This window comes from Fundulus heteroclitus, chromosome 5, assembly GCF_011125445.2.
Source record: "Fundulus heteroclitus isolate FHET01 chromosome 5, MU-UCD_Fhet_4.1, whole genome shotgun sequence".
Taxonomy (NCBI): Eukaryota; Metazoa; Chordata; class Actinopteri; order Cyprinodontiformes; family Fundulidae; genus Fundulus; species Fundulus heteroclitus.
In genome coordinates, this window is record NC_046365.1 from 24,004,509 (window position 1) to 24,028,005 (window position 23,497).

Genomic DNA, 23,497 nt, shown 5'->3' on the forward strand with positions numbered 1-23,497 from the left:
TGCTGCTCCGGGCAGTGAGCCCAATCCCTCAGTTTACTGTGAGAAAACCAACAGGGAGGGGGTATGGGGGGGGGGGGGGCTGAGCTGCAGCACACTGCATAATGATAATGCAGGCTTGTTTATATCCGGAGTTTTACGAAAACCGAAACTGAACTAGTTTCACTCTTGCTCACTTAGTTTTTTTTTTTTTACGGTGCTGCTGTTGCTACAAAGCGAGACACGGAGGTTTTCCTGCATGTCCTGTAATGCGCCGTTTTACTCGCTGTCCCCTTTAGAGTCGTCAACCAGTTCACCTCCCAGCGGGGTCTTCGCTGCACCCCCGCTGGGAGCCCAAAAACCAGGCGACAACGCACAGCGCATTCTTTCTTGCGTATTTATAACGTCTGACATATTGCTCTCTCTTTTTTTTTTTTTTTTTTTTTTTTTTTCCCAGCCACAGAACGCATTTTAATCTTGTGCCAGCCTTTTCTTAGCATCAGCCTATGTTTATGTTTCCAGAAGTGTGGGTTAAATGCCGAGTGCAGCCGACAAGGAAGAGGCTCTCTGGTCTCCGCAGAGCTCTTCAGAGCTGCAGATGTAATTTTAGGGCTTCATTATTTTCACGCCTGATCGTCCGCCTTTTTGGAGCCGTTTGCTTTGTGTTCGGCCGTCTGTGAGGGGAGGGGGGGGGGGGGGTCCAGCAGAGAGCGAGAACGTGTCAGCAAACATTGATTCAAGAGTCCGTCCTGGGTGAAAAAGGTTAAACTTAGAGATGTTACATTCACAAATGTGAGAGAGCTTCTTGGAATCAGACCCTGTTCTCTCGGAGTCGTAAAAAAGTTATTTTTAAAGTGGAGACTTTTCGAAGCTCCAGTTGTGGTGGATTCGTTTGGACTGGGTATGCAGGGGTTATGGGAAGCGATTACACACGGGTCCCGCTGGATGCTACACAAGCTCCAATTGTGTTAGGAGAATCTTTAGCCTGGCTCAGCTTTGGCCATGCTCAGCATACAAACTTTTTTTTTTTTTTTGCTGTTTTTCACCACTGTGTAACGCTAAACAGCTAACTGACTGCAAAAGGATACCTCTACTAGGTATCGTCCACCTAGTAGAGGGGTGTGGGGAAAAAAAACAAACAAAAAGGAATTATGGTTAAGAGTCGTTTATCGAATGTTCCCAAGGTAGAATTATAAATTGCAAACTATTAAGGACGCTTACCCTTCGCCCAAACTCTCCGCCCTGTCTGTATCCACCTGGTTCTCGGTCCTTGATTTTTAACATCTGGTTATTATCAGATTGAGATGGAGGAGTCCAATAAAGAGGGAAAAACTGCTTTTTGTCTATTCTTTTGGGGTTGTGCGAGTTCAACAGGATGCCGCAGGGAGTGACGAAAGCTCCGAGCGCGTTCCAGCGACTCATGGAGAGGTGCGTGGGGGAGATGAACTTAAAGGAAGTCCTGGTTTTTATCGTTGACCTCATCGTTTTCGCGCCGACTCTTGAGGAGCACGAAAGGAGGCCGTTGAAGGAACTCCTTTCGTCGCCACAGCGAGCAGATTGTTCCCACTGGCCAGAGATCTGATTAATATTGAGTGCATTATTTTTGTGACATGCATCTACTCTAACATTAGTTATTCCGCAAGATGAAACGCGCTGATATTGCCTTTCCTAGTGATGTGAGATGGTAAAACACTGTCAGTATCAAGGTTTCAGTTCATAATTTAGACACCAGATGACCAAAATTAAATGTAGGATCCTGATAGCTGATTAGATGCATTTCTGTTTGGTTTCTGTATGATGATGATGATGATGATAAATGCTAATAATAAATGATGATGTGACTCTGGTTATATAAACATGTTAAAGTATAAGTGTTTGTGTTTGATTTTCAGTGTACAAGTCACCTGAGTACGAGTCGCTGGGCTTTGAACTGACGGTGGAGAGGCTGGTGTCCATCGGTTATCCCCAGGAGCTTCTCAGCTTCGTCTACGATCCATCATTCCCCACCAGGTCAGACCAAACTGAACCAACTAATTAGGTTTGAAGATTTATGGCCAGGCATTTTCTTCTTTCTTTTTTTTCGCCTCATCTCTTTTCCCTTAAATCTTAGTGCTTCCTTTTTGAATTTTTAAATGAGGTGTCGAGGCAGGGTGAGAACCAGCGTAAAGAAAAGCTGTTGACTGTTAAAAGGTCGCTCGTTAAGGAAGCCTTAACCAGGAGCACAGATAGAATAATTTACACATCTCACTTACTGTGAGGTGTTCAGCGCGTGGGATATTTTATTATCTTTCACAGAACTGCAGAATTTATGCAGGCAATAAATCAGATTTGGATGGACTGTTTACTATTGAGTGTCTTCTGGAGGGAACTGGTTGGGTATCATAATGGAGACTAGATGCAAACGGTTTGCTTTTTTTATGGGTGACGTATTTTTCAGCTATGGATAATTTCTCTGCCACTATTCACTACTTTGTTTTGGTCTATAATGATGATAATGATTAAAAAAAAATCTCCAGAAAGTGCTTTAAAACACGTTCTGCTCCAAAAACGCAACTATGTGGAGAAAGTTGAAGGGGTGTGAATCATTTTGGAAAATAAAGGCATTTCTTTCCTCTTCTTCTTTTCAGGGGCCTTGTGTTTGATACCATGTATGGAAACCTATTGAAAGTCGACGCCTACGGTAACATCCTGGTTTGTGCCCACGGATTTAATTTCTTTCGAGGGTGAGCTGGTTTTTGGTGCTCTTCTATAGCGCGGCGTGAATCGTTGCACACGTCTTGGCTCCAAAAAAAAAAAAGATGGAAGAATAGGATATCTGAGTTTCCTCTCTCATCTCCCCCAGCCCTGATATTCGTGAACGATACCCGAACAAGTTTATCCAGAGGGATGACACGGAGCGTTTTTATATCCTCAACACCCTCTTCAACCTGCCAGGTAAGATTGGAGAAGCCCCGCCTGTCCCTCATCGTTTATATCTGGAAGGCTCTGACTGACCTTAGTTTCCTTTTATTTTTTTTTATTTTTTTTAAGAAACCTACCTTTTTGCTTGTCTTGTGGATTTCTTCTCCAACTGTGACAGATACACAAGGTAAGTCCCTTTCTGTCAGGTTGTATGTCGTGCAACAACAAGTTTCTGAGCTCTGCATGTTGACATAGAGACATATGCAAGCCGCACAGGGACGAGAGCAAAAGCCCCCGAAAGCATGAGAGCGTCCTGGTTGTCCTAAAGGCTAATATCAGCTAATTCTTATTAAACGGTGATCCCATGGGACTACAGTCAGACCGTTTTTATTTTTAATGGAATTACAGCATTAATACCAGATGTTAAGAGCATGGATCCTTAAAAGATTAATGGCAGTAAAATAAAATCTTACTAACTGTCCATATAAAATAAAATAAATAAATAAAAAACAATCATCCATAATCTTTTTAGCACTTCTGTGAAAGAGGATTAATGGCCTGTAATTTATCTTTAATTTCTTTTGAGGATGTAATCTGGAATGGCTGCATGTCCTTTGTCCTCTGAAACCTGGTTGTTGGTCTTTTAGGGGGAGAATGCTTTCCTGTTTGGCTGGGGACCCTCCAACAAGGGAAGGCTATCCCATTTAAAAGCAAACAAAAAGAAACAAATGTCATGTTTTTTTTAAAAAGACCCTCCGTAAAGATATGGCCTGTCCGACGGCTGTGCGCGTGTTTCTCTCTCCTCCCCTTTCCCAGCTGTGAAACCGGCTTCAAAAACGGCGACCTCTTCATGTCCTACAAGAGCATGTTCCAGGACATCCGGGACGCCGTGGACTGGGTTCACTTCAAGGTACGACGAAATTTCTGTTCTGCTCTTTTGCTTTCCTACACATAAATCAAACTTTGCTTAATACAGTTAAGCAGAAAACCTATTTGACTAAAATAAAAACAATAATGCATTTAAGCAAATTTAAGTGGCTAATGCTAATATGAAAATATTTTTTGTCCTTTTCACTCGTTGAAAACTAACATTTGAACTCTGATCTGATAAATGTCAACAGTTCTCATCAGATTTGACAAGAAATAGACAAAGAAACCAGAAGTGCTAATCAAAAGAATATTTTGTTAAATAAAAGAAACAAAAATGCTGGAGTGTCTGTCAGCTGGAGATAGAAAGAGGATTCGCTTCATGTAAATGGCTATTAAACACCGTCACATGATGCTACATGATGCTAATCCTCTGTAATGCTCATGAAAGACTCTGTTTGTCAGTATAATTGTATCCGTAGTGACAGACGGACCAGGCCTTGTTCAGTCTGCAGCTTGTAGGCCGCTTGCATCCTCTTTAATGAGTTTTACTCTTCTTTCTGACCGCAGAATGAGAACGCTGCACATTTGGCCCGCCTGCACACGCAGTTAATGCCGACGGGCGCTCTGAAAGTTCCCCCCTAAAATGCTTTAAAATGGAGAACGTTTTTTAGTACAACACAAAGTGTTTGGTCTTATATTAAGCTCGTCTTTAGCTGATTTCATCAGAAACTTTTGCTCCAACACACTCATTCATTGAACTAGGCAGAATACAGAAATGCTCTCAAAGAGCGAAAGTGACCCATATCCTTTTCTTGTTGCTTAAAACTGACAAAATATATTCTAGGTAAGAAATAGAAAGGGTACGGTTAAAAAAAAAATGTAGGAAATTGTCTTTTTAAATATGTAAAATCTTTTTTGATTATAGTTTTTAATAACTTACAGATCAATGTCCTGATGTTTCAGAGTATTGTTGAGCACTAAATTACAATTTAAAGAAATCAAATTTCACAAATTCTTTGAGTACTTTATAGCATAAATAACAGACTGTGTCTCTCTCCGGTTTTCCTATAATGAAGAATAATCAGAAGATGAAGACTAATTTAAAGGTTTAAAACGGATTAAAACTCCAGAGTAACTTTCACTCAAATGTGACTCTAACTCTATGCTTGCTAATCATTCCTGGTTTCTTATTATAAAACACAACATAACTCATTAAATTTGTTTTATTTTATTTTTGTTTTTTTTTTGCAACATAAGAGAAAAGAGAGATTTGATAGTTGCTGTATTAAAAAAGCTGCACTTTGCCATTTCTTAAACGCGAGGTCAGATGGATGGGTCATGATTTGGCCTCGTGCCGTACGGCAACACTTGAACTTTTCAACTGTGAAAAGCATCATTTGTTCAGATAAATCTGCCCCTAAAGGTCTGACTAATCCACGGGAAAGTAGGGATGTCCTAAAACACCTTTTTAAATCCCCAACAGCTTTCCCCCAGACGTGCAAATTAAAGTTTAATCCCCTGAAGATCAAAACAGAATCACATCTTCGGATGAAAATATTCCCTCTCATGGTCTGAGCTGTTATGGGTCGATGCTTTAGAGGTGGAAGATTTCTGTGGATTTCTCACTCCACCATTGCACACACACACACACACACACACACACACACACACACACACACACACACACACACACACACACACACACACACACACACACAACTAGTCCGAGGTTTGGACGCTCCTTCTCATTCAGGGGTTTGTCTTTATTTTTAATTACCACCTCCGGGAACTCCTTTTAAAGACTGCGAGGAAACCATTTCAGGCGAAAAGCATCGCCTGGGGGCTTTTTGAAGAATCTAAAATATAAAAGATGTTCTACGTTTTCTCACATTTGTTTTCTTTGCTGCATAATTCAATGTATTTGTGCTTCATAGTCTCGATGTCTTCACTACGTATCTTTAATGTAGACAGTAGTTAAAATAAGGAAAAGCCACTGAGTAAGACAGGTGTGTCCAAGCTTTTGACGGGTCATGAACAATAAATAGAAAAAAAAGGCCTTTTCTGGACGTTTCACTTTGTTTCCTGTTTAAATCTGTGGCCTTGTTTTCTCGGCAGGGAACGCTGAAGGAGAAAACCGTAGAGAACCTGGAGAAGTACGTAGTGAAAGACGTGAGTACTTTGCATTCAGCAGGTGTCGTCTGGTGTGAGGACGCACACACACACACACACATTGTGTCATTGTTTGTGAAGAGGCTGCTCTGGGGAGACACTCAAAGCTTTTCTCTCCTCTCTGTTGCCATCAGGGGAAGCTCCCGCTTCTCCTCAGCCGCATGAATGAAGTAGCCAAAGTTTTCTTGGCTACCAACAGCGACTACAAATACACCGACGTGAGTACCGACTCTTGACTGTTTAGACGGAGGCCCAATCAATAACAAAATGAATACATTTATTAGGTTTATCTTTATCTATAACAGGTGATTTTCATCAGACATTATTTGCTTTAACTCAACCAAGTCTTTGTGTTCTTCTGGTTTTTGTTTTGTTTTTTTTTGACACAGAAAATTATGACGTACCTGTTTGACTTCCCCCACGGCCCCAAGGTGAGATGGTTTAGCTGCACTGCAAAAAGGGGAACTAAAAGTATGTCAAATTCTCTTGAAATCAGTGTATTTTACCTTGATTTAAGCAGGTAAATAAGACTATTTGCCAATGGAATAAGATTTTTGCACTTAAAATAGGAACATTTCATCTCTATCATCTTATTTCAAGTGCAGGATGTCTAATTATCTTATTTTAGGAGTAAAAATACTCACTCCATTGGCTAATAGGCTTATTTACCTGCTTAAATCAAGGATAAATACATTCATTTCAAGAAAATTTGATTTACTTTTAGTTCCGTTCTTGCGGTGATGAGGTTGCAGGTAAACCACGACTGTGTCACTTTATAGCGAGCGCCACGTGTAACTCTGTACTTGTGCTTGTCTTTGGGTTCGCGCCCTCCACAGCCCGGTAGCTCTCACCGGCCCTGGCAGTCTTACTTCGACCTGATCCTGGTGGACGCCAGAAAGCCGCTCTTCTTCGGGGAGGGAACCGTTCTCAGACAGGTCGACACGGTGAGTAAGCTACAGGGCGGGACAGAAACTTTGACGTTTTGATGGTCATAGCGTCGCCGTTTTAGGTCCTCTGGGGTTTGGACAGTTTATCACTTTTGAAATGCAGCTTGTGTCCAAACGTGAGAGAAGTCGCTGCAAACTTTAACAGTACAGACCTGTTTTATGTTCTAATCCAGACCACAGGGCGTCTAAAGATAGGAACCTACACAGGACCTCTGCAGCATGGCATAGTGTATTCAGGAGGTGAGACTGACTCCTTCAGATCTTCAGTTTTATTACGTTAGCTCTTTTTTTGGCCTGATGTGTAGTTAAGGAGAATGTGCTTTGCCCAAAGGTTCCTCAGACATCGTGTGCGACCTGCTGGGGGCCAAGGGGAAGGACATTTTGTACATCGGGGACCACATCTTTGGGGACATCCTCAAGTCTAAGAAGCGTCAGGGCTGGAGAACGTTCCTGGTGATCCCTGAGCTGGCCCAGGAGCTGCACGTGTGGACGGACAAAAGCTGTGAGTGTGGAGCATTCAGAAAACACTTTAGGACAACAGTCACCTCTTCCTCCAGTTGGGTTCTTCTGTACTACGAACGATAAAATACTATCAGTGTGTGATGTACTAAAACCTATTTAATACACTAGAACTAAGGCTCCTATACCAGCCTGGACAGCCAGATGTCCTCAGCTGCTGCTTCTTCTTTTTCAGCAGAGTTATAAATTATAAGTTTAATAATCCTTCATACCCAAAAAGTCTGAATAAATGAAAATCACTGTCCAGTGATTCAGTTATTTATGTATTAATGCTAACCCAATGTTTACCGTATTCACAAAATTGTCCCTTTTCCTCGTCTGTTAGAGCCAAATATAAGTCAGAACTATTTCAAGCAAGACTAAAAAACAGCAAATGAAACTGATTTTCTTTAATAAATCCCAGGCTATAAAAAGACTCTGAAAACTCGAGGACCTGCTGCTGCTGATTGTTAACAAACACCAGGCCAATTAAAACATAAATATTCCTGTAGTCCATTTAAATTAAATAATTAAATGTGTTTTTAAGAGAATAAACCAGAGTTGTATGTAGACAAAACCTTTTTATCCATTTGGTTAAAAAGGTTAAAAAAAAAACTCTTGACTGTTTGATATGTATGATGGGATTAATGCTGATTTAAAAAAAAAAAAAAAAAAAAAACTAAACGTAAAAAATGTTTTGTTTTTTTTATTTATGAGCAGTCTAACTTTACGTTACTGTAAAGTGAGCCTTTTCTGAAATCTAAAAAATAATAATGCTTATAAATAAATGCTGCTGCTAAGCCTTCACATAAATCAGGCTGAATGCTAGAATGAAAACCTAAATAATTGAGCACAAGTCATATCTGTTGTTTTAGACTGTAAATATAAAAACATTGGTGTTTCAAAAAATAAACAGTAATTTATTATTTGATATGTAGGATTGGGACTGCTGTTGATTTATAAAAAAAAAAGGAAAGTAGGAAAGAAAGTTAACATTTAAATAATACAAACTCACTGTTACTTTTTGTCCCTAGAACCACAGGGAGATGCTTCGTTTTTTTTTTTTTTCAGGCTGCCTCTCTGTTATTATGAACTCTTATTTTATAAGAAATTGATGATTTATTTTTTTTGTCATCTCTTAAAATGGGCATTTATAACATGGCCACTGCATGGTGTGGCTACAAGCGATGGCAGCAGCACCAATACTCACGTCTTGCTTCTCCTCTGGTGTTTTCCAGCGCTGTTCGAGGAACTTCAGGGTCTGGACGTTTTCCTGGCAGAGCTTTACAAGTAAGAGCCGTCCCCCGTCCGGCCCCCTTTTCCTCCCCTTCCCCTCTAACCTGTCAGTCCTCTCTGCCCGGCTCTCCCCATCACCGGCTCTGCTGCTCTTTGCTCTCTGCAGCCTGTTTGAAGGCATGCGAGCAGAGGGAACAACAGGGTCAATAGGGTGAAGCCTGGAGGGTTGGGCTCACGCCGGCCACCTGATAACCAGATCCGCTGACAGTATTTATAGCCCGCCGTGGCTCTCTGTTACACCACCTCTTTGACTTCCTACAGTTCAGCAAACTGATATGCGTGTCCTCCTCCTCCCCCTCTTTCCCCTGTCCTCGTCGTGTTTTCTCCTCAGACATCTGGACAGCAGCAGCAACGAGAGGCCTGACATCAGCACGATCCAGAGAAGAGTCAAGGTACAGCCTCTACCCCCCCGCCCATCGCACACCTGGTCCTCTGCGTTTAGCACCAGCTGGACTCTGCAGGTGCTCTGTAGCGTTTCACGGCTCAGAGGATCAACGGGCCTCCGGCTCATCGACGGCTCCCCTCAGATCTCCCTAGTTTGACCGTTTTTCACAGATTTTGTTTTTTAGAGGAAGACCGGCGCCTCTTAGCCTCGTGAGACCATCCTGATCTCGCGAGCTTTCAAGGTTTCACTCGCAGATCAGTCTGGCTACTCTCTGTTAAAGAAAATTTGGAGCCGTTCACCAAACGAACGTTCAATCAGCGTTGGCTTTGAGGCGGGTTGAGGTGTGATGCAATGAGAAGATCGACAGTTCAGTCTAAAGAACATGGCGGCTTCAGCCGATGAAACTAGCGTTAGCGCGGCTATCGAGCAAGTTTTATCGGAATTACAGAGTATTTCTCTGCTGAGCTAACGAGCCTTTACCTGCAGCAGCAAGAGTAGCTTGGCTTGTGGTTGTGTTTTCGTCGTCGCTCGTAAGCATGTTGACGAGTACGTCATATGCTTTGTTGATCTGATTGGCCCGTCTATCACCAACATAGGCCAATCAGCTAACCAGTATTTCCGCCCCTTCCCAAAATTACTTCAACGGAAGGTTTCCAGATGGATATGCGAAGCAAATCTATCTGGCGGCGTCAGGTTAGGCGCCTCTTGCTGCATCGCTGAAACCTTTTCCGTCTCTCTCTCTCTCTCCCCTCAGAAAGTCACACACGACATGGACATGTGCTACGGCATGATGGGGAGCCTTTTCCGCAGCGGCTCCAGACAGACGCTCTTCGCCTCCCAGGTGATGCGTTACGCCGACCTGTACGCCGCCTCCTTCATCAACCTGCTGTATTACCCCTTCAGCTACCTGTTCAGAGCGGCGCACGTGCAGGTAGGTTCCTGGCTCTAATGTAAAGCTTGACGCTTTAAAACACCGGCACAGCATCAAAAGCTTCATCTTATTACTGCTCCAGCTGTAGAGCTTAGGGCTGGACGATAATTCAATAACAATATATATCGATCGATAGACGTGTGGCGCGATAGAAAAATATAGGGTCGATAAAAGTTCGATAGAGAGTTTTCCTTCCTTCCTTTCAGCCTATCATATTAGTTGATGCTACAGTCACTACTTCCTCTCGACCAATTGTAATCGCGGACCCAGGGACGCCGTCACAAAGCACCGCCCTCTCAAACCACAACACAGAGCACGTGAATATGTCGCAGCAAGTAGCGGCGGAGGAAACGGTCCCAAAACGGGGTTTTACTAGTTCACCAGCCTAAATAAACCTGAAACAGAAATAAACCAGTGATTTGTAAAATTTGCAAACAATTACTCGCCACTCTTGATCCGCGATATAACGTTCCGGGCTGCAGGTTTTTCTCTAACAGCGCTCCCTAAATTGTGCAACTAGTGCAGGGAATCAGTGCAAAATGAGCTGCAGTCTGCGTCCTCCTTACACGCCACAACCTCGGACCTCAGCCCTGCGTCAGCCTCTCAATTATGAAACCTGAGAAGTAACTTGTGTACTATTCCCACCTAAATATGCTATTTTATTTGTTTATTTGGTATATTTATTTTGGTCATTTTACTGGTCACTTTAGTTTTATTCTTTGTCAGATTTAATAACATAACTCTGGTCTCTTAAGTTATTTTTCTTTTAAAAATTCTGTTATGGTTAAAAAAGTTGGTTAAATAAAGATTTAATTGGAATTCTGTGTTTGTTTTCTTTATTCAAATTAAATCATTTATCGTTATCGATCAATATGCATTTTTTTTTTTTAATCGATAAGCTTTTTTTTCTATATCGTCCAGCCCTAGTAAAGCTCCAGCATGACGTCATGTTTTTTTTTTCCTTTTTAAATAATCATGTTGTGTCATCAGTACCCGTCTCATTGAGGACTCTCCTTTTTTTTATAGTTTCTGATTTCTCATTTTGTTCTTTGTCCAAAAGAAATCTGCATGGAAAGAAGTGTAGAGACTGCAGCGTAGGGCCGGGCTGTTGCTCAGATTGTTTCTGCTGCGCTGCTTTCTTCAGGGAGTCACAAAAACACCAGAGCGGGCAGAAAAACCTGAAATGTCCTCTGCAGCGGGGGAGTTTCTGTTTTTTTAAAAAAAAAAGCATAATATGAAGGGATTCGTTAGTATGTCGACGTGATCTACAGAATCTGGGTCTTCCCCAACGAACGTGAAAATGTTCCAAAGTTTCTATCGTCGACAACGTGAGAAACGTTACAAAGACGATAGAAACTTTTCCAGCCGGCTCAAAACGGAGAGGAAGCAAAGTGACTTTAGCCTTTTTGTCACCGCAGCAGACTGTTTATGTAAAGATCATCAGTAGAAGAGAGATGCAAGTTTACTGCAGACTTTCTAACCGTGTGAGTAGAGTCGGATACAAATACCTAAATGGTACCGGTTCTGATGTTTTAGATGACGTCTGTCAGAACAGCACCGCAGCTTTCTGAAAGTCTGTTAATCCAATGCTGGAGTAAAGAAGACCAAACTACAGATATTACCACTAATACTACTGCTATCTATTATTAATACTCCTATGATCAACACTACTGTTTTTATTACTACTTGTATACTATTACTAATACCATTATTACTGTTAATAATACTAATATTTAGGGCTTGGACGATATGGACTGAAAATAATATCTATTTTTAGGCTGAAGGCCGATATCCAACATTTATTTTGATATGTTTTTCTTTTCATAAAGTAATTATTAAAAGGCATCTCTGAATCACAGCTTCATCACAAATTTCTCTCAGGCACATTTCTTAACAAACAGCTGGAGATAAATATGAAAAACAGCTGAAAAATAACCTAGTGGAAAACATAAAAGTATAATTTTAACGCAACATCTCGATATAAGCGATATAGTCTCATCTTATCTCTTTTTGAAAAAATCTCCATTTTTAAAATCTCAATATATTGCCTAGCCCTACTAATATTACTATTAGTAATACTAATATTATTAGTGTTATTGTTAATACAGCTGCTACTATTGATACTATCAATAATATTACTATTATTTACATTACTATTATGATTAATACTGCTGTCATTCTAATAATTATTATTAATTAAACAGGTAAAAAACTGACTTAAGACCTCTCATGACAACAGTGAGTGCATTTCCTTCATGTTTTGTTGTCCCTCAGATGCCCCACGAGTCGACGGTGGAGCACACGCATGTGGACATCGACATGGAGTCCCCTCTGGCCACGCGTAACCGCACCCACTGCAGCGACTGCAAGGACCTGGACTGCAAACGCCACCACCTGACCCGCTCCTGCAGCGAGATCAAGCCTCCCAACCTGTTCCCCCAGACTCCCCAGGAGATCACTCACTGCCACGACGAAGACGACGACGAGGAGGAAGAGTAATAAAGCCGCCCTGCAGAGTTGAGCCACGTTCCTGTTCCCGTCGCCTTACCTTTCCTTGTGGAGTCCAATCGTGATCTCTCTCTCTCTCTCTCTTTCTTTCTCTCTGAGCGATGGCGCGAGGGAGAAACTTTTCCAGACTGTGTGTGTTTGTGTGTATTTAATTATATTTACTGTAAATATAAATCAATGCACCTGAACACACAAACGCACACATGAGGGCGATTTTTCTAAGAAACGCGGAAGGACCATTGGGGGGAGAAGAGATCACAACGGCTGCCAGAAGAATAACACGCACGCGCCGCTCTCGAAGCAGAAGCGCCCACCCTGAGCAGTCGTCTCATTAAACGCTAATTTCTAAAGTATTTTTCTAACCAAAATCACGTTTACGCCGTAACCCTGCGGATACGGTTCACCATACTGTCATTCTAGCCACGAAACAAGCTAACCGGGAATGCGCCGTTTAAAATCGACGGGACCGAGTGATGGAGACGGAGACTTTTCCGCTGTCTGGGATCCGCCGTCAGCTTTTCATCCGTTTAACTTGCCTAGAGGACTGTAGCATCCGGACGGGCAGTAGGGATCGCTTTTCACTGAACGCCGGTGCGAAAGCAGACCAGCATGCATCAGGTTCAGGGGGAGAACACGGAGAAGGACTTTGTCCCTGGTTGCACCACAAGCAGGATGTTTCGTTCTAGCTGGAGCTGCGAACCCGAACACTGCCTGACTCCACTGAGGCTGTCTGGGAGAAGCATGCCGGCTCTGCTCGATGTTTTCAAAGCGTGTGCAGAAGGTGGTTGTTGGCTTTAGCTCGTTTATTGGTTTTAGGATGTTTTTTTATTGTCACCCATGTAGTGTTCTCTCCGCAACAATTATTGAAGGAAAAAAATGCAGACGTTCTGATTCACGGTTTTCTTCTGTCTGCATCTTAACACTGTGATCGTTTTACTAGCGTCTAGATTCAGGTACTTGACTTTGATCAAAAAAACAAAAAAAAAGATACAAAACTCTTCAAATGTGTTATTTTTTTTTTCATAGCAGAATTTATATTAGTATTTACACTAATAATTCTGTGTGTAATCTTCGGTTGCGTAAAATACAATTTTTCACTAGGCTCTGTGTTTTTTTTTGTTTTTTTTTTGTTTTTTTTTTGTTTCCTGAAAAGAAAATGTAATTCTTTTTTTACCTACAGATTGTGCTGCTTCTCCGGTTTCCACTCGACTGCATAAAACTGCAGTGTCAGCAACGTAAAGCCCAAAGCCAGTCTCTGCAGTGAGCTTCAAGCAGCTGCTGCAGCGGCCGGACTTTCCCGAACATGCAGCTCAGAAAACTGACAGACTAAATGCAAACACACAGATATAAAACATGTGGGGACATCAGCCTTTAAATCTTTACCACGATAATGCGGTCAGATCAGACGCTTAATCTGTCAAAGGTTGAAAGGGATGACCTGAAGGTGGACGCTTGTCATCTGTCTGGTCAACCGCACTGCTGCCGACAAACAGCGGAGTTTAATTGGTTACTGTTCTGATGCTTTCTACGCTTTAAAATATCAGAAAGCACGTCCGTTGTTTATTTGACTGCTTTTTAAATGGTCATTTTGAGTTGTGGGTGGAGAATGCGGGTGATCACCAGTTATGAAAGGACCGATTTGGTGATTCGTTATTGCTGTAACCTTAAAATCAAAGCAGACCTGAAGCCAACGTTTCTTCTGTCTGTAGTCGCCCGAACACAAGCGGGGTACGGATCTTCCACCTCCCAGGGCTTTAGTTTTAAAGTTAAAAACGCCCTTTTGGGGCTTTTGATGGTCGCTTTAAGTTTTGGATTCTTCAGCCACATTCAAATAATTGTCCATTGTTTCAGCGCAGCGGCTGAAAGGTGAGCCATAGATGTGTCATTAACTTTAAAAAAAAAAAAAAAATTAAAGTTGGCTAAACTGCAAAGTCCTCCAGCAGCGCCAGGAAAAGGGTGGATAAACCACTGATGACTTTTCTCCTAGATTACAAATGGCATTTGCAGCTCAATTTAAAATTTTAATTATTATTCTAGAAGTAATATATTGTTTTAGCATCTGTAAGGAAATATGTTGCTTTTGTAGAAGCAACAACGCCACGTTAAATCGTTCATCCAGAAACGGTGAGAACTGGTATTTCAGGCTCATTGAGAACCTCATCCTGCCTGCGATCAGCTGAGCCGATTTCTCACAACAAAACTAATGTGACTAAAAGTGCACGGACGAGGTTTTAACGTGTGACAGTGACAGCATCGTGGCATTGTGGAGTTAGTTGTATTGATCCGGTTCTTCTTCCTCTGCTGTGATCCTGCAGAAGAAGAAACCTTTCTACAGCTCATTAGATTACTTATCTGATGCTTGATAGCTACTGACACATTAATCTGCACACCCACTGCTAACCCTGGGAGAATTTAAAAAAAAGTTTTCAATTTAAGCAACAGTGATCCGATTTGATAAAAGGAAACGGACCCTGGTGCACACTGGGAGAAAAACTGATCTTTCAGGGCTTTAAACCCGGTTCTAACTGGGGTTCAAACGCGTTTTTTGTGTTGCCGTTTGTTTTAAAGCAAACTTCCCGTGTTCTCAGCTTTTTGTTGTAATTGTCTGATCGTTTTAACCAGAAAAAGGAAAGAAAAAAAATGCCGTCTATTTTAATTTTATTTTTCTTATGGTATTGGGTTTGGCTTGATGTGGGTTGGAGAGAAGTGAATCTTCTTCACTTTAACGTCACACTTGCTATTGATGTCATTAGGAGACATCAAAGCTGTTTGTCTCCTTTTTCTTTTTTTCTTTTTTTTTTTACGAAGAAATCTTTTGTATGTTCATGTTGTCTTTTTAACTTTTTTTGCAGAATAGCTGGATATTTTGCAGAGGGGAGCTGTAAAACTAACTGTGACGGTCGCCTAAACTGCATATGTGCATGCAGTTGATATCCATTCTGCCTCACAGCTCATTTCCTCACAAAAATAGAAAACGTCAGTTTTTTGTTTTTTTCCCCCCAATATGTTGGCATAGTTTACACACCTGTAAAAATGATCTTAAATTTGAGGAAATGCAGTTAGCATGAAAAGGACAATAATTGATGTACAATTTGAGGTTCTTATTTTTAATAAGCATTTTTAAATGGTTTTCTTTTACAGAACTGTAGATGGAGCTTTTTTATTGAGATTAACTTTTTCTTTTTTCTTTTTGGCCCTATAGCAGATGTTTTAACATTCAGAGCTTATTAATAAAGCCTGGTAAAGAGTTTTCCAGGAGAGAGAGGAGGTTTTTATTCATCGTTGTTGGTCAATAACATCAACAGCCACATTTAATTTTCTACGTCCTTGTCCGCACGTAGCCAGGTCTTTTTATAAAGACGAATATCAACCCCCGCATAGTTTTTTTAAGAATATCGTACACACTGGAACGATTTCAGAGAAGTTTTCATCCACGAACCCAAACCAATGCACCACTGAGGGTCCTTTTTTAAACAAGCCAAACACATCGAGCGCAATGTAGCACAAAGCTAGACCCTGTCAGCCAATCAGAATCCTTCAAATCAACCAGGTGGTCCTGGTCTACTGGGAGCGTTCTCCTTTGAACCTTAAACCTATAGTTGGTAATCCTGTTCAGAAACACTTTTTATTATACTGGGTCAAATCGTCCTTCCGTCCTGAAAGTAGTTAATACATTATGTGTTCACAAAAAGGCGGATAAAAAATCTGTGTGTGAGCTTCAGGCCTGTAAAAACTTCAACCAATCCCTGCAGTTCACACCGAAGAGCAGTGACTGGTTAAAGTTTTGTTCCTGCTCTCACCCATAGACATTATATACTCACCCGTCTCTGTCCCTTTAAGTTCCAGGGTATCACCTTGTCTTTGGGTTGTCCCACATGCCGATCATGCTGACACACTCACGTAACACCAGTGTGCGTGCACATTCCTTGTTAGCGTCCGGTTGCTGGCTGCGCATGCGCACTTCTAGTGTTTATATATCCTGTTAGCTTAGCGGCTAGGTTAGCAGTTAGCTTAGCGGTTAGCCATTCATTGTAGTGCCGCTGCTCTCACTTTATACTTTAAACATGGTTGAGAGTTGCAAGAAGCAAACTGCATAGACGTTTATGAGAAGAAGAGGAAGGACTCGGTAGAAAGAAATAAGACCAGAGTGGATTTTGGAGATTTTTTTTTTTTTTGACAGACATGTCAAAATGGGACTTTGGGAAACTTCTGGAAAAATCGTCCACCCTAGCTTTAACGAATTGGAGCTTTTGGTCTTGTAAAAATCAGCTCCTCTCTGAAAGTATTCAAATCTCCTCCTCTACAACATGACCAAGTCAATAACCACAGTCGCACATGTGATGTGAGCGCCGCATTATTTATTGCTAGCGGACCTAAAACTCCCTTTTGCCATGTACACAGGCAAGCACAAAAACTGGGTTTTCTCAAATCTCCACTTTGGTCAGAGTTTCCAGAAATAAAAGTGAAGTAAAAGAAGAGTTTTCATGTGGATGAAAGGCCAAAACGCATAAAAATAGATGTTTTCCCAGATACCCGGCTATGTGCAGACAAGGTTTAAACCGTTTATTTTTTTTTTCTTCAACCTTTGTTTTTCCAAGTATATCAGATGATGCTCCTCTGAACAGCATTTTTTTTCTGATGTGTTCCTATAGACCTATTGAGATAATTACATGAAAATCTAGAATAAAGATAATTTTTCATAATGTGTGGTTCTCGTTTTCTTGCCTGTTAAAGGGGAAATGATCAAATGGTACTCTGTGCACCCAAAGGATGTATGGCGGTGGCGTGTTGTTGCTGATATTCTACATGTTTCTCTATATGTGCATAAGTTGCCTAGAGAGAGGGGTGGTAGGTGTCTACCTTCATACAGTCCTACCTCCTTCACGCTGTGCTGCAGCAACACTCATGTAGTGGTGCTTTTCGACTTCTAAAGTCTCACTGACATTATTGTGATGGTTTGTCCTGTGTGCGCAGTGCAGAAGCCTTTGCTGAGTCAGCATTTTTTTTTTTTTTTCTCAGCTGAGTCTGCAGAACCTCTGCATTCCCTTAAATCGCAAGGACAATTAAATAATGAAAATGACACGGAGTTGCATCACGATTGAATTCTGACCGATTTTTTTTATCAAATGTAGCTTTAAAATCATGAATTTGTTACCTTCTCATCTTGTATAAATACCCTGCACAAAAGATTAGGAGTATAACATCAAGTCAGATAAACAGAGGGGGTCGTTAATCATTGTCGGCTGTTCTGGTGTTAATGAAATTACCATCAGGGACAACAATGAGACGTCTCCAAAAACATGAATGGTTTTGCAGGTGGAAGCCTCAGAGTTTTTTTTTTTTTTTTTTTTTTTCCCCTCTCATTTCATGACTGCTTTTCAGTAGTTTAGCGTTTAAGCAGGGTCTGTGTCACCTCTGATACCATGATGTGAAACCTGGACCCTACAGAGGCTGCACAGACAGTCCAGCTCCCCCAGGATGGTGCATCAATAGGTGCCTTTGCCAGAAGTTTTTTTTTTTTTTGCTGTTTCTCCCAGCACAGTCTCAAGAGCACGGAGGAAAGTCCTAGAAACAGGCATTTACTAGGAGAGCTGGACAAGACCGTGAGAGGTTGTTGACCCTTCAGCAGGACCGGTGCTGCTCCGTTGTGCAAGAAGGAACAGGATGAGTGCTGCCAGTGCCAAACAAAGGGACCACTGACTGGCCGCCTCGCTCCTCTGATCTAAATCCACCAGAACATCTCTCGGACATTCCCAGCCTCTCGTCCGATGAATGCTTGAGATAGGCTCCAGCACCCCTCACAACCCCATGAGGGATAAGCATGCGTACATAATGGATGGATGGATCTCTGGGACAAGATATTTAGCTCCATCCAACACATCATCATGTGGGGAGTGCTTCTCTTTAGCAGGGACAGAGAAGCTGGTAGAAGATAGGAGGATGGAGGGAGCTAAATACAAAGCAATCTTAAAGACAACGGTTAAGAGCTAAAGACCTGAGGCTGGACCTTCACCTTCCAGCGGGATGACGGCTGTAAGCATGCAACACTTTTTAGATTTTATTTATTAAAAAAAATAAAAACAATTCCCTTACACTTCACAATTATGCATTAATTTATGTTTTATCTTCCCATTATAAATCCCGTTAAAATGCAGCAAATCTATTTGAAAAAGGGAAAATGTTCAAAGGGTCTCTCTTTGAATCATAAATCTCTGAAGTATGATTAAAGGAAACTACAATAAAAATGAACTGTTCATGTCTTTCTAAATGTATTTCCCCCAGTTAATTACATGTAGAAGGTTAATTCTTAACCTGAATTAGATACTCGGCCATGTTTAATCTAAGCCTGAAGAAGCTTGTAGGACATCATAAAAAGAGAGCTGAACATTTTTTAAAAACATCCAACTCCTGTTTTATCTCTTAATTATTATTTTCACTAAGCCATCAGCCAGAATAGGCAACAGGGATGTTCAGGTAGAAGAAGCTACAGAGCAGGTAAGGCCACACCTTTCCAGGATCCACAGAGGCAAAGGATGGAGTGGACAGCATGAAGGAAAGCTGACGCCCCAACACTGGTTCCTGATGTGCATTCATGAAAAGAAATCCAAGTTTTGTTTCTGAATTGCCTTTATTCTTCTTGCTCTGTCAGGCACTGGGATACACAGGCTTGATCAAATGTCGCATTCAGGCGTTGCTTTATCTCAGGCGAGTCATTGTCCCAGCAGAGCAGGGTGTGACTGCTGCCTAGGGGCACTTTCAAGTAAACAGCAAAACTAACAAAAGAGAAAAGTACAAGACAGCGAGCACAGCTGTAAACATCGTCATTACATAGAATAGGAGCGGACGCCTCTCCCGGCAGAGCAGATGGATGGGCTGTGTGTCTGATTTCCCAGGCCTTTTCACACACACTAAAATACACAGGGAAACAGCGACCACCAGTGGTTACTACCAGCAACTACATTATAAAAACCGCTTCAGTGCCACTTTTCTTTTGCTATAACATAAGAAAGACGAACGACCAACACACATAACATCATATGCATGAAGGGAATTAACATAATTATAATTTTTTATTATCATATGCACTGGTATTCTACTTTACAGCACAAATATAGTGTATTAAAACTCCTCTCTGTGAGGTGAAGTAGGAAAATATGCCAAGAGACTGCAAAAGAGAATACCCTTAAAGAATAATTTTAAAAACATGGCTTATTGTTAGGGCAGGTGAGATGTGTTTTTGTTGTCTTAGATAAACAAACGGTTATAGTAATATATATATATATATATATATATATATATATATATATATATATATATATATATATATATCCCCCAGCTAACTCAACATGAAACCCAGTGGTTACTCCGGGAATGGAAAAGAAAACTCTAAACATCTATCTGTGTATGTTTCCACTATAGAGTTCAAACCCGGGCCAATATAAGTTATCGACTTAGTGACTGGTGATGGAGAGGTTCCTATGATGGAATAATAGACTGAAACAAATTTCAGAAGTAACACTGTGACTGGAAAACTGTCAGAGAGCATCTACACCTCATTACTCATACAGAGTTGCAGCAAACGATACGGAAAGCGATAAATGTAACAAACCATGAAGGGATTCTTCAGGCGAGACTGAAGAGGAGATAAGTGCGTCGGGATTAGAACCTGGTGTTTTAGCCATACACCTGTGATCCTTTCACAGCGTTAACAATGTTAAACTTTTATAACTGCTTCAAAGTTTGTAAAATAGCTTCAGAGACGATTCCCAAAGGAGCCTTATAATAAAACACAGTAGCAGCGCTTCATTTCTTAAAAGCCTGTTAATGATCCACGGGACTGTGGTTCATTTGATCCTAGTCTTAGAGCAAAAAACATTTAAAATCCTAAAATGTCATTTTGATTTAAGCATTTGCTCACTCTCTTTCTTCTCAGCGCTTTCTTCACAGATGTAGAGGACAATTACTAAAGACGTAACACACTGAAAGTTGACAAAAAAAATGAGCTCTGTCTTGGCTATTTTAAAACAATATGACTGCTTTCGAAAGCTGAAAAGATCAACCTTGGCTTAGCCCTCTCCCTCCATGAAAGTCCATCCAGAAACTGCTGGAATGTGAAAAAAATCTTACTTTTGTAATTATTACTTTTACCCTGGTAAATGCAGTGGATAATTGCCCCAGAAAACTAACCTGGTTCCTGGAAAAGGTTTTTGTAGTAAAAAAAAAAAAAAAACTTCTAAAGTGTAGGAGTTTAAGTAGCGTAAGTGACTGTTGTTTTAAAGCCTGACTGTTTTACTGCCACCTTGTGTACATGGTACATTTCTGACCAAACAACAAAACACAAGGTAACACATAATCTGCTAAATAGGGCAACTACTTTAAAATATGACATTTTAATCAGTTTCTAAACACAATTTAATGTTCTGCAATACGGTCACAATAATGAGCTCCTCTGAGTTGCCCAAGGCTTTCATAGGAAACCAACCAAGTTGGCCACATCCACCAACACCAGTCACCTCACACCTACTCTCCAACTCAGCTCTGTGACTACTTCCCTACTTGGCAGTCTGTACCAACAGCAGGTTGGGGGGGGGGGGGGGGGGGTATTCTGAAGTGATGTTATTATCAGTAATCGCTTCCTTATCAGTAGTAGAGAGAGGTTGTGTTGCTGAGAGGCTATAGAAAAGAGAATAAATCATCTTAGTGGTCGAGGGTAAAATGCTTGACACACTGACCCTGATGGTATAGCAATTTAAAACTCAAACTGAACTGTTCATATTCATAATATGCATTGCTGCATTAATGTCTAATGTTTCACAAGAGACTGTTGGTCAGTTTTCCAGGCTAAACAGAGTCTGTAGTACTGCGTAAAGTTATGCGGGTTGAAGCTGTCTCAATCAGCTGCGGCACAGTCAGTCCGCTGTAACTTCGCTAACAAGCCTTTGGATTTTAGCGGTACATAACTGGAGTTTCCTGGGCTGATAGTTGTTAGGAAATTATCCACATGGAGACATGATCAGCTGGCCTGATTAAGACTGATTAAGCCATGGCTTCCACCAGTGTAGCAAAAGAAATGTTGTAGGGCAGAGAAACGCCGGTAAACTTAGGTCTCTTGAGAATGTGAAAGTACATTTAATTATTAAGCACATTTAATAAAAGGTTAATTTTCAACAAGTTTTTAACTTTAATACCTGCTAAAAAATACTGCTGTATTCGACATAAATTAACATTTTCAGCTTCACGTTGTTTTACACGGACAAGATCGGACAAAATAAAGCTTTTGAAGATTTCTTCCGCTTTTGTGGCATGACCTCTTTCTTTTACAGGTAAAAAAAACACTGATAAAAACAAACACAGAACTTAATTTTAAAAAATCCATACATTCCCTTTTATTTGAACCTCCATGCTGCCTTAGTTTTCTCACAGGTCACATAGAAACAGGAAGAAAGCGTCTCTAGCATAGCTTGAAAGTGTTCTTTGAAAGGGCCTAAAAGATAGCTTGATATGAATGCTAATTCATTAGCAAAGCTAATGAATTAGCATTCAACAGTCTTGCCATCGGATAAACGCGGAAAGGTTATTACTAATGGCTAAAAGTGCTATCATCATGATAGTTATTAATGAAAATTAAAGAAACATGCTATTAAATCAACACAATGAATTTTCTAACTTCTTGTAGCAGCTAGATGTGCTGTGCGGCTAACGTTAGCTTGTGTGTAAACAGCAACATAATTCATTTAGTTGTTATTTAGTTGTTATATTTTACCATTTCCCACATGAACACCAGTCAGAGATTAATGAGAAAAGGATTAAAAAGCAGAATTGGTAGTTAAAGGACAGCCTTTACTTTTAAAACCTAAACACACTGTTCTTCAACAATCCATTGGACAAGATAAACAAGGCCAGACATAAATATGTCTGACAGGAACAATTAGTAAGTGCACACCCAGAAGCTCTGTTCTGATGCAGAAGGAGATTCAGCCGTTTAACTTGAGTAAAATTTAACAGAGGTCTTCATCACAGTTATATGGATCTCATTTTGTTCAGCAATACTATCAAAACAGACAATGGTCTTCAATAGGCATGGGCCAAGGCATCTAGGTATCAGAAATACAACAAGGGTTTAAAAAGGGTTCAGAACTTCAAAGATTTTCCATTATACCGTTCCGGCGGTTTGGAGTTTTAAGGCTCAGCCCCGTCCCCACCTGTTGCTGCGCATAGTGTCGGCTAGCTAACAGAAGTGCCACTACACTACAACGTTTCCCGCACTAACAGAGAAAAATCCTGCTGTTGAGAAATACGTCTGGTCACAAAAAAATCACGAACAGGGACGTTGTGGAAAATAATTGAGCGCCTTTATCCCTAAGATGTTAAGTCTGTTTTGAAACTGTAGTCAAGCTACGAGCAGCATGACTGTTAAGCAAGCCACTGCAGGCTTGTTGCCGGAGCAGATAGCACAGCTAATTAACCAGCTGAGTGTAACTCTACAACTAGATTTAAGGGATGTGGAGTCTTTATTGCACACATCTACATATCTTTATATAAAAACACGTTCTACATAACTGTTCTTATAACAACTTATTGTACTCTCTTGTTTTTTTTTTTTGTTCTTTTTTTTAATTTTTTTTTACAAAACAATAAAAATGTGCTATTCCTTCTTAAAAGGTCGTCCTATTATTCTCGGCCCATGACCAGTCCTTCATAAGAAAATGGTTGCTAGCATAAGCGAGTGAGGTATCAGTTTTAACTTTTGTTCAAATATCTTCTCAGAATGTTGTCAATCTTCCTGGTTTCAGCCGGTTTGTCGCTGCGCAGACACTTTTTGACTGGTATTAGTATTTATATGAGGAGTACAGGGATGGGGAGGCATATCATTTACATCATAATCCCCTAACTGGTGGTGATTTTTATGAGCAGTGTTTCCTCGACTTTCCCCATCCCTGGAATACCTTTTTAAAATGTGTGTTTTTGAACTGTGCAAATTGAACACAAGCAGTTTATCTCAGATAAAACGCAGAA

General features: G+C 40.8%; 1 protein-coding gene across 3 annotated transcripts in view; it reads left to right on the forward strand.

Annotated features, from left to right (window-relative positions):
- Nucleotides 1-17,184, forward strand: part of nt5c2b (5'-nucleotidase, cytosolic IIb) — a 31,950-nt gene extending 14,766 nt beyond the window's left edge. For 2 of the 3 annotated variants that reach the window (XM_036137250.1, XM_036137251.1), the window contains 15 exons: nt 1,869-1,986; nt 2,604-2,699; nt 2,819-2,910; nt 3,007-3,064; nt 3,694-3,787; nt 5,863-5,916; nt 6,051-6,134; nt 6,306-6,347; nt 6,753-6,860; nt 7,037-7,103; nt 7,195-7,365; nt 8,600-8,651; nt 8,989-9,049; nt 9,797-9,973; nt 12,248-17,184. In XM_036137250.1, the coding sequence (XP_035993143.1) occupies nt 1,869-1,986; nt 2,604-2,699; nt 2,819-2,910; nt 3,007-3,064; nt 3,694-3,787; nt 5,863-5,916; nt 6,051-6,134; nt 6,306-6,347; nt 6,753-6,860; nt 7,037-7,103; nt 7,195-7,365; nt 8,600-8,651; nt 8,989-9,049; nt 9,797-9,973; nt 12,248-12,472 (1,499 nt within the window). In that variant the 3' untranslated portion in view covers nt 12,473-17,184. Of the gene's footprint in view, nt 1-1,868; nt 1,987-2,603; nt 2,700-2,818; nt 2,911-3,006; nt 3,065-3,524; nt 3,788-5,862; nt 5,917-6,050; nt 6,135-6,305; nt 6,348-6,752; nt 6,861-7,036; nt 7,104-7,194; nt 7,366-8,599; nt 8,652-8,988; nt 9,050-9,796; nt 9,974-12,247 lie in introns of those variants that run through there. The other variant, XM_036137252.1, reaches the window with a different exon arrangement.
- Nucleotides 17,185-23,497: the final 6,313 nt, after the last annotated feature.